Source organism: Amblyraja radiata, chromosome 9 (assembly GCF_010909765.2).
Source record: "Amblyraja radiata isolate CabotCenter1 chromosome 9, sAmbRad1.1.pri, whole genome shotgun sequence".
NCBI classification, from domain to species: domain Eukaryota; kingdom Metazoa; phylum Chordata; class Chondrichthyes; order Rajiformes; family Rajidae; genus Amblyraja; species Amblyraja radiata.
Window position 1 is genome coordinate 31,907,347 of NC_045964.1, and position 13,443 is coordinate 31,920,789.

Below are 13,443 nucleotides of genomic sequence, written 5' to 3' on the forward strand. Positions count from 1 at the left end.
GGATGTAGAGTAGGAATAAATGGATTTGCTCAGATTGGGTGGCTGTGACTACCGGTGTAATGCACAAATCAATTCCTGGGGCCAAGCTATTCACAATCTACATTAATGATTTGGCTGAGGGAAGCAAAAACCATAAGCAGCACCTGTATTACAGCACCTGTATTACATCCACTTTTTTAGGGTAATGGAAAATCACCCTTAAAAAAAAAATCACAAATAATGACCCAAAAATTTGGGGAACAGAATAAGATTCACTCTTAAATAATTTGTGAATCAAATAGTAAATAAATAAACACAAAATGTTTTTTTTCAAACTTTAGCTTCTTGACGCATGTGCAGTTGATGCAGGTTTGCGTTACAGAAAACCGTGATACGTATGTAACATGGGGATTGTTACATTTCCAAGTCTGTGGACAATACTAAACTAGTTGGGATTGTGAATGTGGAGGGCAATACAAAAAAAATTCAAAAGTGATACGAAAAAGCTTTGTGGGTGGGAGAGAAATTGGCAGATGGAATATAATGTGGAAAATGGTAGGGGCACCAACACTAATGTAGATAATGGAAAAGCAAAGTGTTAGTTAAATGGTGAGAGATTAGGCAATATTGATGTTTAAAGGGAGAGACATACTTGCAACATGCAGATTTAGCAACTAATTGGGAAGGTAAATTTTATGCTAGCCTTTATTACAATAAGATTTAAATACAGGAGTAAAGAAATTTAAAAAAACACACCAAATATTTGTGCCAAAACTGTTGTCCAGTAAAAACCTGCTGACCTACACAATTACTGTATAACAACTTCCTGGCCCTAAAATCTAAATTTTAGGTATGCACAGTAAATTAACTCAAAAATATTTCAAAATATCATTAATTAGAAAATAGCTTGAATAACATTTAATATTTCAATTGGTTCATTTTGTCTATAGTGTCAATTGCCATTTTTGCATTCTGTAAAGTGTTCAAAATTAAACATTTTAAAATGTTCTGGTTTGCACTGCAAGAGATTTTCTGTATGGCATTTGATAAGACATTTGAATTGACATTTGCTGAATTCCAGGAATCTTTTTGATTTGACAAAGGACCAAAGAGGGGAAAGTCCACATCACCACAACGCAAGGTCTTTTGAGTAACCTTCAAGTACTGTGGTGAACCTTGCTAAATACAACTAACTGACAAAACCAGGCAATAAATATTATGTATAGTAATGCTTTTTCTATCAATATAGAAATGAACTGCTCTTCATCTATGTGCTCCAAAATATTTTTTTAAATTCAACTGTGAAAATCAAACTTATTTTAAAAGAACTTTAGTTAATATACTCACATCATAACTGAAGTCTGCATCATTTGCTACTGTCAGGTCTGCAAGGTCACCAAGGCCCAGAACACTTTCCAGCACATCATCTGGGCCCATAATAAATGATTTCCCAGTTCCGGATGGAAATGTTAGTGGCTCAGCTGTTTTGAAAAAAATGTTATGTTAAGTAAGTAAATTGAAAAGTAAATGTGTCATAGAACATCCTCAATTTGTTTTAGATATCTTTAAATATATTTAAAACTGATCTATTTGACACACTTTCATTTTTGAGTGTATTTTATACACTCTCATTTTTCGATGATTAAACAAGCTTGCAATGTATCTGCAGACTATCACTAATTTCAATCTTGTCATGCAGTCAAGAAAATTTACAAGATTCAAAGGTAGACATATTGACATAACACACACACCAGACCCAGGTTTATAAAAGTATACTTAAGTCTTCATGATGGGTTTCCGTTTCTTATCTCAAAGAGGAGAAATAAGAAATGGAAAGGGGGGGAGGGAGAGATCCCTTGGAAGCAACCAACTTATGCAGCAATGCTGTATTAAATTATGTTCTGCTTACATATTATTGTAAACAAAATAAAGTGGAAAAGGATCATTCATACAATGTATTTTTCTCCTTGTTGTGTTTTATCAGCTCATTTAGACTTGAGGATTCTCTCTCATTCCCCAAGAACATATTTTCTACACTCATGGCTATCTCTAATTCTACAGATTTTGCATCCACTTGATTCTAAATTATTATTATTGGTGCAATATTGATAATTTTCACCTAACAATAAAACCAACTGAGAGAAAAGAAAAATTCAGTAATATGCCCTGAACAAAACAGTAAGAAAACCCACCAAAAAAACCACAAGAAAACATCAAATGTGCAATTATGAAAAAAGCAAAAAAGTCTGAAAATGTCATTGAAACAGCTGAAACTCAAGCAGTCCTTGCATGCAGAAAACATATTCACACTGAAGACCCAATTATTCACCACTCGCCATAACTGTAGGTAATGCTTAACGAGTCAAGTCAGTGCAAGGAATCTCAGTAATGTATTGTCTAAGAATATCCTCAAAGCTCAAATGGATAAGCCCATTCATCGACAATTTCTTTGCTTTCCCAAATACTGGCAGGTAATCTACGTCTATATTTGACACCACGGAATAACTGTCAAGTGTAACCATGCACTGCAGTTTTACAAATAGCTAGTACAGTATCTATCAATGAGAATGACTTTTGAGTTTCATCATGAGTTCTTCATAGTTATTGTAGTTGCAATCTGTGGACTAAAGTAGATAAGCACCATTTAGAGCATGAAAACAAAGTTCTTGGCAGAGTTTACACACTCCATCTCACAGGAAGAAATAACGTAAAATAAAAAGTAAACTAAGATAGTTTTCGTGCAGATTACAAATACCAGTTATGAAGCAAGTCATCAGTCAAGAAGCATTGGAGATTTAGACTGGAATTAAATGGAGAACCTAGATCAAAAAACTAACATGGATATTCTTAACTCTTATGTTTTATGTTTAATGCAAGTTGTTTAAAAATGTAAATATACGATTAACTAAATCATGCAAGGAAAATATTGCAATATTCTGCTGCTTGGCAGAATGTTTTCCCCAAACATTCTGCTTTCCCTAAGCTTAACTGAGATATTACTTTGCCAACAATGCTAAATTTATTTTCAATTACAATCCTTTGTACAAAATATTAGGGAGATTTACATTTACATATCACAAAGAAATATTTGTTGATTTAAAAATGGATAAATGCGCAAATGAAATAGCTTATCAAACTCTAAATAACAAATTATATCAGGCATCTTCAAAATACAAATTTCCAGTGGGCAATTGCATTATTTTGTGTATTTTACCCAATAGAATGCAGTGCTTTGAATGTCACAATTTTTTTTACACAATTGTTTTGTCACAATATTACAATTATAAATGATCAGCATTATCTAAACCAAAATAATTTGGTTCAGATAACTGCAAAAGCCTGAAACAAACGATCAGTCAGTTTTTGTTACTTGGTAGACAAAATCGTTGAATAAAATTAGGGAAACGTTATGTCATAGGAGAAGGCCATTCAGTCCACCGAGTCATTGTCAGCTATACATGGCAGATTTTAGTTGGTTCCATTCCTCTTGCCGTCCCCTCAAATGCCTTTCCTATTGTCTTTACTGCATTTCGTTGTCTCTGTACTGTACACTGACAATGACAATTAAAGTTGAATCTGAATCTGAATCTTTTGAAAACCCTGATTGTCGCAGCTTCCAACATTCTACAAAGGCAGTAAGCTCAAGAATGTAACCACTCTTCTCATCAAACAGTTTTCTCCTGTGCATATTTTGCCCATTAGCATTTATTAGCTAGCATTTATTTTGAGAGAACTTATATACAAAAACAGGATGTAATGCTGAGGCTCTATCAGTCGCTGCTGGTAAGGCCGCATTTGGAATATAGTGATCAATTTTGGGCACCATATCTGAGGAAGGGTATGCTGGTTCTGGAGAGGGTCCAGAGGAGGTTCACAAGAATATTCCCAGGAATGAGAGCATTTGACAGCACTGGGCCTACATTTGCTGGAGTTTAGAAGAATGAGGGGTGAGGGACCTCATTGAAACATACAGTATTGTGAAAGGCTTGGATAGAGTGGATGTGGAGGGGATGTTTCTACTAGTGGGAGAATCTAGGACTAGAGGTCATAGCCTCAGAATTAAAGGGCGTTCTTTTAGGCGTTGGCTGCCTTTCCTGGAGACCGACGAGCGCTCCAAGCCGCTGGAGTCTGCGGGACTTTAACGTCACGGAGCTTGCGATCCCTTTGCCGGGGATCGAAGCTCCAACCGCGGGGCCTGTGGACTTTAACATCGTGAAGCCCGCGGTCTCTGGTAAGAAGAGGCCGACTCGGGGGCTCCATGCCGCAGAGAGAGTTTCAACCGCCCCGATGCGGAAGTTTTGATCACCCCGACTGGGGCTTCGATCATCGGCTGCGGGGGCTTTGATCGCCCCGACTGCGGATGTTTGACTGCCCCGACCACGGGAGAACAAAGAGGAAGAAGCTTGAACTTTATTGCCTTCCATCACAGTGAGGAATGTGGAATCCACTGTGGTGAATGTTTATGTTAACTTTTATGTGGTTGTGTGTCTTAATGCTTTTCACTTAGTATGGCTGTGTGGTAACTCGGATTTCACTGTACCTTAATTGGTACATGTAACAATAAACTGACCTTGATGCTTTGAAACCTTATTTTTACTTGTAATATATATTCTTAGTGCTGTAGCTGTAAGCATGTTGCTTTGATAAAGTTTGTGAATGTGAGCTGAAAAATGTGCACTGCGCATTTTCAGAGGAAATTGTAGAAAAGATTGATTAGAAATGCTCGAAGGACTATAGATTTAGTTGCAAGGTGGTTGTCTTCCTTGGAGCAAAGAAAATGTAGGAGAGCTTTAATGTCGGTGCACAAGTTAATGGCAGATATTTATTTCGAGAGGGTTTATATACAAAAACAGGATGTAACGCTGAGGCTCTATAAGGCACTACTGGTCAGGCTAGGAAATTAAAACATTTTACAATCCTCAGATTCTGTTCACATTGCCAAATGAAAAATCTTAACATTACATTTAGAACATAGTCCTGTGCACAAACATTTATCACATTATATCTACACCAAATGTTTAAACTGACCGGAGATACTATTTTTCACTGTCAATGTCAGAAAAATCAATGCATTGAGGTTTATGTTCTTGGCACATATGAAATACAGATACTAGAATCTACAATTCATTCATATCTTGCCTCCACAAGTATTATAGTGGGAGTTACCCAGCATATTGGGCAAAACCTATTTGTTAAAATGAATGGATGAATGGACTTGGAGGATACGTCCCTGGGTTTTGATTTAGTGATTGCCTCTTTAAAAGCTCAACCAATATGCTAAGAGCTTAATAGGTAGCTTAATCTTTATGGCTCATGATGATAGGAACTTTGGTCTCAAAATCACAAGACAAGAGCACTGAGATAGGCTCCGACTGAATTTCCAAACACATGCAGACTGAGTAAATGTTTATGTACTTACTGATAGTTTCTTTTGTACGCAGTGCAGCTGATAATTAAAATTCCCAATAACTCAAATCAGAAGTGCTAAAAGTTGCTCTGTTTAAGCGTATGAAGGCAGCTGCAAAATCTTTATAGGGTGGCAACTTAAAAAGATGCATCAATGCAATTATGGTTTTCCAAAAAAGATGTGTGATGCTCTTTCAAGAAATCTGTAATGATTTTGCTATGATCTTGAAAATAAAGATAATACTTGTATGACATGATAACTTGCAGAATCATAACGTCGGGGTTGATTCTGGATCTATATGGATCTCAGTTATATAAGCAAATAGACAGAAAAAATACTAGGAATTCTTGTAGTTACATACTTTTTAGTTAATTATCATCTAATGATGCCTATTAGAAAGTCAGTCATAGCAATGGACAATAATCCCATCAAGCTCTTGTAAATGAACGTACATCATTTCAATTATTTTTGAATATTATCCAAAAAGCAAAAAAAAACAATTGCTATTAGATCAAGTATAACTACAACAGACACGTGATTAAATCCATAAAACATGCAAGAAACCAGAAAACATACAACACATTACTGGAAGTAGGTACATTGATTCAAACTGGACAAAATAGCTTGTTTAAGAAGGAACTGCAGATGCTGGAAAATCGAAGGTACACAAAAATGCTGGAGAAACTCAGCGGGTGCAGCAGCATCTATGGAGCGAAGGAAATAGGCAATGTTTCGGGTCGAAACCCTTCTTCAGGCTAATGGGGGGTGGCGGGGAGAAGAAAGGAAAAAGGAGGAGGAGGAGCCCGAGGGCAGAGGGATGGGAGGAGACAGCCCGAGGGCTGAGGAAGGGGAGGAGACAGCAAGGGCTACCAAAATTGGGAGAATTCAATGTTCATGCCACCAGGATGCAGAATCCCCAAGCGGAATATGAGGTGCTGTTCCTCCAATTTCCGGTGTGCTCGCTCTGGCCATGGAGGAGACCCAGGACAGAGAGGTCGGATGGGGAATGGAGGGGGAGTTGAAGTGCTGAGCCACTGGGAGGTCAGGTTGGTTATTGCGGACCGAGCGGAGGTGTTCGGCAAAACGATCGCCCAGCCTCCGCTTGGTCTCACCGATGTAGATCAGCTGACATCTAGAGCAGCGGATGCAATAGATGAGGTTGGAGGAGATGCAGGTGAACCTCTGTCGCACCTGGAACTACTGCTTGGGTCCTTGAATGGAGTCGAGGGTGAGGTAAAGGGACAAGTGTTGCATCTCATGCGGTTGCAACGGAAAGTGCCCGGGGAGGGGGTGGTACGGGAGGGAAGGGAAGGAACGGTACGGGAGGGAGGGAAGGTCTGCCTTCCGCAAAGACCGCTCCCTCCGTAACTCCCTTGTCAATTATTCCCTTCCCTCCCATAAACAAAATAGCTGTTCATAGAACCACAGAAATGTATGACACAGGAGGCCATTTAGCCATCTTGTCTGTGGTTACAAAGACCTATTCCGCCTAATCCAATATTCCAGTTCTTGTGTGCAGAATTGAAGATTTAGCAGTCAAGACCATATCAATACACTTTTTTAAAAGCAGTTTTCTACCTCTGCTATTCCCTCGTGGAGAACACAGCATTATCTATTTGAACAGTTTTTTCAACTATTTTCTCATCCAAACAATTACCTTAAATGTATTGTCATACGACTGAAAGTCTTTTATTATTCAATCCTTTTAGATACCACATAATTTTGCATACAATTAAAGCTTCTCTTGTTCTCTTCTGTTCCAAAGAAAACAGCACCAACCTATCCAAATACACTTTGCAGCAAAATTACTTCAGTCTTGGGAACATTCTTCCAAATCTCTTCTCTTCCTTCACTATATTGAATCCTTCCATAACAGGGTGAGCAGAGTTATGCAGTGCTCTAGGTATTGGCTAACTTGTTTTAAACATTCTCAGCCAACCTTTTTTACTCTTACATATAATGTCTCAGCTAATAAAGGTATCTGAATGAATAATGTTGAATTGATTGAATGATGTACCATGTATATTATATCAGCTTGAGTATAGAGTTCAATAAACTTATCTTCAAAGATTTATTGCAGGGTTATTTTGGTTTTCTATTAAATTGAGTAGAAACCTGGAATGAAAACAAAACAAGAAAACTCTTTTTTAAAAGCCAAACAGTTATACGAACTGCAATTTACAATGTGAAGTTAGAAGATGTGAGGGGCTGAATTTTTTTTCTCTCCTCACAAGGAATAATAACCATAATGAATAATAATAACTGTACTCCATTCAGTCCTTTAAAGTCAAACTTAAGTTTGGTTCTTGACTTTCCATTACCCTCAACATACTGCAGTTTCAGTTCATCTTCTCGAATCTAGGACAAATATACAAGCCAGATCACAGTCTTCACTGCACATGAGATAATTTTGTTGTTATGCTTCATGTACAACATATTATTATGACTAGATGGAAAGTCCTGATCCAAACTATTGCAAAGTCCACTATGGGAGTCACTCAGAAAAAAATTGTCTTTTGTAAGTGCACCTAAGATTTATGATAATATTCAAATCGTATATGCAAGGATCACTTGGATCAGATACTTAACATTTCGCCACTGCCACAGAAACAGATCTCAAAATGAGACGGGCAAAGTGAAAAAGAAAATTTTAACCGGAGGAACTGAAAGAATTGTACTATGCACAACCATATTATGTAACGCAAGAATTTACATTTATAGCCACCTGAATGTCAACGTAAAAACCATTGACACAAACTTGTGCAAGTGGTCATCTGAACAAAAGAACCTGCTTTACATACTTTGAATGATCGAGCAATCTTCAATATCACACTTTTAAATCCCCACAGACGGTGCTGTGGATCACAAACCCCAAGATAAATCTTGTAAATAAGTAGCATTAACAAGTTAATTATAGAAGGATCTTGTTTCTGAACTGTCTGTATAGCAGTAGCATTTACCTTTTCAAACAAGGACCATTAAATGGAATCAGCTATCCTCAGTTCAACTTCCAGTACACAATCATATTGACCATAAGAAATACATTTCTTAACACAGCATCTAATGAGAATATTACTAGTAAGTAAGTAAGTAAGTTTTATTTATATAGCACGTTTTAAGTCAACTCGCATTGACACCAAAGTGCTTTACATAAAATAGATAATAAGTTTCCATACAAACCATAGAAAAAAGTTAAAAAAATAAAGAAAATGGACACAACACATTATAGAGATTCAACACAAACGTCCCCCCACAGCAGAATCAAAAATTTCCACTGTGGGGAAAGGCACCAGAAAGTTAAGTCCTCTTCCTCTGTGAAACACCCGAGGTCAGGGCCCATTTGTGGCCTTGCAGCCAGTCCGATAATTTTCAGGGCCCTCTTGCTGTGAAGATGGAACTCCGGCGTCGGGTGAAACATTCCTCAGCAGCTTGGAAAGTCTGGAGCGGCTGCCTTCTCCCCGGAGACCGGGGCATTCGTAGCCCTCAGGCCGCGCCAGTTGGAGCTCCGACCCCGGCGAACTCGATCCCAGGCACCGCGGTGCTCCAAATCCAGCGCCGCCCGCGGCCGGACGCCCGCAGCCACAGCTCCGTGATGTTGGGAGGTCGGCGGCCACAGCGCTCCGGAGCTTACCGCACGGCGACCCGGTAAGGCATCACCCGCTCCATGATGGTGTCCCAGCGCTGCGCCGCCGCCGAAGCTGTAGTCCTGGCCGGTCCCGACAGGAAACGCCGCTACATTCTCGATGGTAGGCCGCGAGGACGGGGCGAAGAAGCAGCTCGGAGGGATGCTGCCTCTCCGACCAGGTAGGGGACTAAGAAATAAAAGTTTCCCCCTTCCTCCCCCAACCCACCACATAAAAGACCTCCAACTAACATTTTATGACATTTTATGACAGGACTTAAAATTAAAAAAAGGTGAAGAGACGGACTGCGAGCAGGCTGCCATACACAGACGGCGCCCACTCCTGCACATCCGCCATCTTTAACTAAAACTTTAAAAAATGTATGATACTTTGGAATTAAGTCCCATGAGACATATACTTTAAAAGTTATATATTGAAGCAGTTTGAAAGTACTGCTCAATCTTAATACATACGCAACTGAGTTATAAAGAGACCTCTTCCAGAAATTGAAGTAAAACATGATGGAAATCTAATTAAAAAGGCAACCTGGAAATTTAATATTGTCACTTCTTTACCAAAAGAATAAACAATATTGCTAAAAATTGAAAAGCTCATAAGACCAAATTCACACACATTGACTAAAATCCGCAAGTATGTTTAAAAGCCAGTTCTGGTGTTCATAAGTCCTAGAATATTTTTCCAGACTAATAATTTTCTTACTAGGTTGATTATTGGAAACTATATTGCTACATAATTCAATGGTGTAGGGACATTTGTAACAATAAAATATTAAAGTGTCGAGGGTAAAATATTTGAAAATGTCTCATCAAACTATCAAAGTTTAAGTCAGTGCAGCATAAACCTTTGTGTTAGCATTGATAAAATAATGACAAGTCCCACTCAAGGATTTGAATTATTATTTTCAATTCATTTCAGGGATGCAAGATATAATTGCACTTCTAAAAAAAAAACCTTCTTGAAGGGTCCTTATGCGTTTTTTTTTATATGGTTCCTACATCAAATGGAGAGTTGGGTGGATCATACACAAACCATTTTTTGTCTGAAAATGGTTGGAAACGCTTTAGATTTGTCTTTTGCACCATCATGCTGTACACCATATTCTTTGAAGATGGAGATTTTCAGTGCCAGCTCCTGCCAATATTGTTTAATTATCAACCATCATTCATGACTGGATATGGCAAGCTGAATAACTCCAATATAATCCATTGCTTCTAGGGATGTCTAGCCTTAATTACAGCCTCATTTTCAATATGATGCATGCAGCTCCTGACATTTGTTTTTATATTCAATCTCTGCCTTCCAATTTAATAGCAATGATCAGAGAAATAAAATAATGAACCATGGTAAAATTGATTTAAAAAATGCATATGCAAAGTTCAGCAAGACATTCAGCAAGACTATAGCTCTCTAAAAATAGCAACACAAGTAGCTAGAGTGACAAATAATGTGTGTGGTGTGCTTGCTTTCATTGGTCAGGCATTGAGTGTAAAGGGCCTTGCTGGAATCTAGAGCAATAAAAGGGGAGCTGCTGGAGCAATTCAGCAGATTAAAAGGAACACCACCATTTCAGGTTGAGATCTTTCATCAGTCCAGATAAGAGTCGCAATCAGAATTGATGACCCTCCATTACCCACCACAGATGCTGACTCCCTCCAGCAGCTCTCTTTCTTTTGCTTTAAGTTCCTATTGAACCAGTTATTATGAAAACGTTCATATCATGGAAAGTACAATAAACTTTTGCTTTAGATGATAAGTAAGGTAGTTAGAAACTGGCCTCTTTTTTTTAGCTCCAGAAGCTCAATCGGTAGTGTACAGGTGATCGCCAGTCGCCAAAGGGCCTGTTTCCACACAATATTTCTAAAGTCCAATCTCCTCCCATTGCAGATGCAGTAAATTAAAAGCAAATTGCAAACATTACCTATTCTTATTCTCCAGAGCTGGAGTAACTCTGACCCTCTGAGTTACTCCAGCTTTTTGTGTCAATCTGCAAACTTACAAATGCAAGCTGGTCATTCATCCAATAATCATTATTACCAGATGGAAGGGTTCAGATGCCTGGGAATTTGTTGCAGCTAGTTAATTTCCAAGCTTTGTTCCAATGAACCTGATCAGAGACTTGTTTTCATGGGTCTATATTTGAAACACAACATCCAAATGAGTTTGCTTCTCTTTCTTGGAGCAATTGAAGCCTGGATTAAATGAGAAATCGCATTAAATGAAACCATTCATTGAGTGAGTGTTTCTTAACCCAATAATATTTATCTCTCAAATCAACACCCTTGAGAAACAGATTAGCTGGTCTTTTGTTTTACTGCTATTTGCATGCAAATCAACATGTCTCCAAAACAATTAGAATTGACAAGTAATTTAGATGTACATTTAACTTAATAAGCAAATGCTCCTTGACTCTGTCCAACTGGAGAAGAGAAAGTTAATTATGGGTTAATCTACCGAAAAGACAAACCTGAATGATTTTTGTTCTCATTTAACTTCCCTAGATCCACACGAAACATTTGCTGTGGGTAAAGATGATTATGGAATAGAATGAAGTCCCATTAACATGGAATGCACAATTCTCATCCCACCACCTCCACTCCTTTTCAAAATGTGGCACTGTTACATCAGACTGCAATGTTTCAGCATTTCGCTAACTTGACAATTCAATATCAATAACGCAGTGTTCATTTAAGGCAGCGCTAAAATGGTCTTGCATCAACACCCCCTTCAGAACATTCCAATGTGGATTATATGAAATTATGAACTAAGTTGCAAACCATGTTGGAAAACTCAAAATGTGAAGTCACAATAGAAATTAATGAAGGCTTGAAACGTATTCATGCAGCGTTCAACAACCACTCAGCCAACTGAAATTCCTTTCTACCAACTGCAATAATCTTTTCTATGATCTAATCACTGACCACCTGTATCATAACACAAAATAGCAAAACTCCACGTGATAACAGGAAGAAATGGAGAAATGCTATTTCTATTTAGGAATATTGATGGGTTGCAATGTTAAATGTTTGTTGATTTAGTTAGAAACTGGAGCAGGGAACCGTGTGGTTAACTAACCTCTTTATTTTTTTTCAGATTCTCACATGAAAAGAAATCTACTTTTCCTTAACAGATTAAAACTGATGGATATGTTCGCTAACACAATTATGTTGGAATGAAAAGAAGATACCAACACAAAATACTGACAGCTGAATAGGGAGACACAGTAACAATTTTAATGATACCTTCTTCTGCTCTTGAGCTGTCATGATCAGCCAGTCTGGAAGGGATTGGCCTAGACTGAATCATGGTTCCAGATGGCATATGAGGCAGCTCATCATCTCTAAGATCTGCAATCATATCCTGAAGTTTTGACCTGTTTACCCCTGTAAATGAAAGCCATTACAAACTGTTCAGTCACATATTTACATTCTTGCTTGTGTAAAATAGGTACTATGACTACATCTCTCTGTTCTGATGGTCAAATTAAACATAGATTCACTCTAACTCTTGCTAAAGCAGTCCAGTCTAAATAATGTTTCATACATGAATCCATACTCAGGCATCGTTAAACAATTGTCGCATTAATCTGTACATCACATTATAGAAATTCAGTATGCACAATTTTAAAGTTATTAAAAAGTCATTATGTTACTGTGTCAAGTAAAGAAAAGTCATTAGGTTCAGCTATAGAAATAAGAGTTCATTGATTATGCTTTGAAAGGAAAAAAAGGAACAATTTATTTGAGCAACATGAATGGAGAAAACAAAGATGAAAAGGTTAAGACTTTACTCTAGGGGTGCAACCAACTAGGACTTCAATTTTAGGGTCGCAAGACTTGACTTGATCAGCTTCTGTCATGATGATTTTATTTAATATGTTCTGAGTTACACCAAAGAATGTCTCACCATACAAATAACAGGAGCAAAACATGAAGCAACTATTCATCTTTCCCTTTCTTTCTTCTATACCTAGATATTTCATCACAGCAAACTTGATGAAAGAGCAAGGCTAGCATAAATTATATTTCTCAAAATAACAATTACTCACCAGGGTAATGCCAATCCTCCATGGCAAGTCTTCCATGTTGTTAATTTTGCATCAGACTACCTCATGATCTAGAAGTTGAGTGTAATGTCTTATAGTCAATTTATGGAATTAGCTTCCATCTTAGGATTCTTCAAAGGCCAGAGGAATTTGTACAAATAACTTTTGTACAAAGATGTGGAAGTGCTCTTAATTCAAATCGGTCATGGGACCATCTGATATATCCAATATATCCTCACACTCCAAGAAAGCACTGTCAGTTAACTGAAGAGTAAGGTCCAAACATAGACTCAAGGAGTTCAAGCACCAACAAATAGAGGAATGGACTTAAGTGCAAAAGATTTTCTTACTTAGAAATGATCAGCAGAACG

At 37.8% G+C, this 13,443-nt stretch overlaps 1 protein-coding gene across 4 annotated transcripts in view; it reads right to left on the reverse strand.

The window, feature by feature from the left end:
* Positions 1–13,443, reverse strand: part of strn3 (striatin 3) — a 139,175-nt gene that overhangs the window by 30,034 nt on the left and 95,698 nt on the right. For 2 of the 4 annotated variants that reach the window (XM_033026992.1, XM_033026993.1), the window contains 2 exons: positions 12,270–12,410; positions 1,327–1,460 (listed from right to left, as the gene is read on the reverse strand). In XM_033026992.1, coding sequence (XP_032882883.1) covers positions 1,327–1,460; positions 12,270–12,410 — 275 coding nt within the window. The remainder of the gene's footprint in view (positions 1–1,326; positions 1,461–12,269; positions 12,411–13,443) is intronic. The other 2 variants (XM_033026995.1, XM_033026994.1) reach the window with 1 other exon arrangement.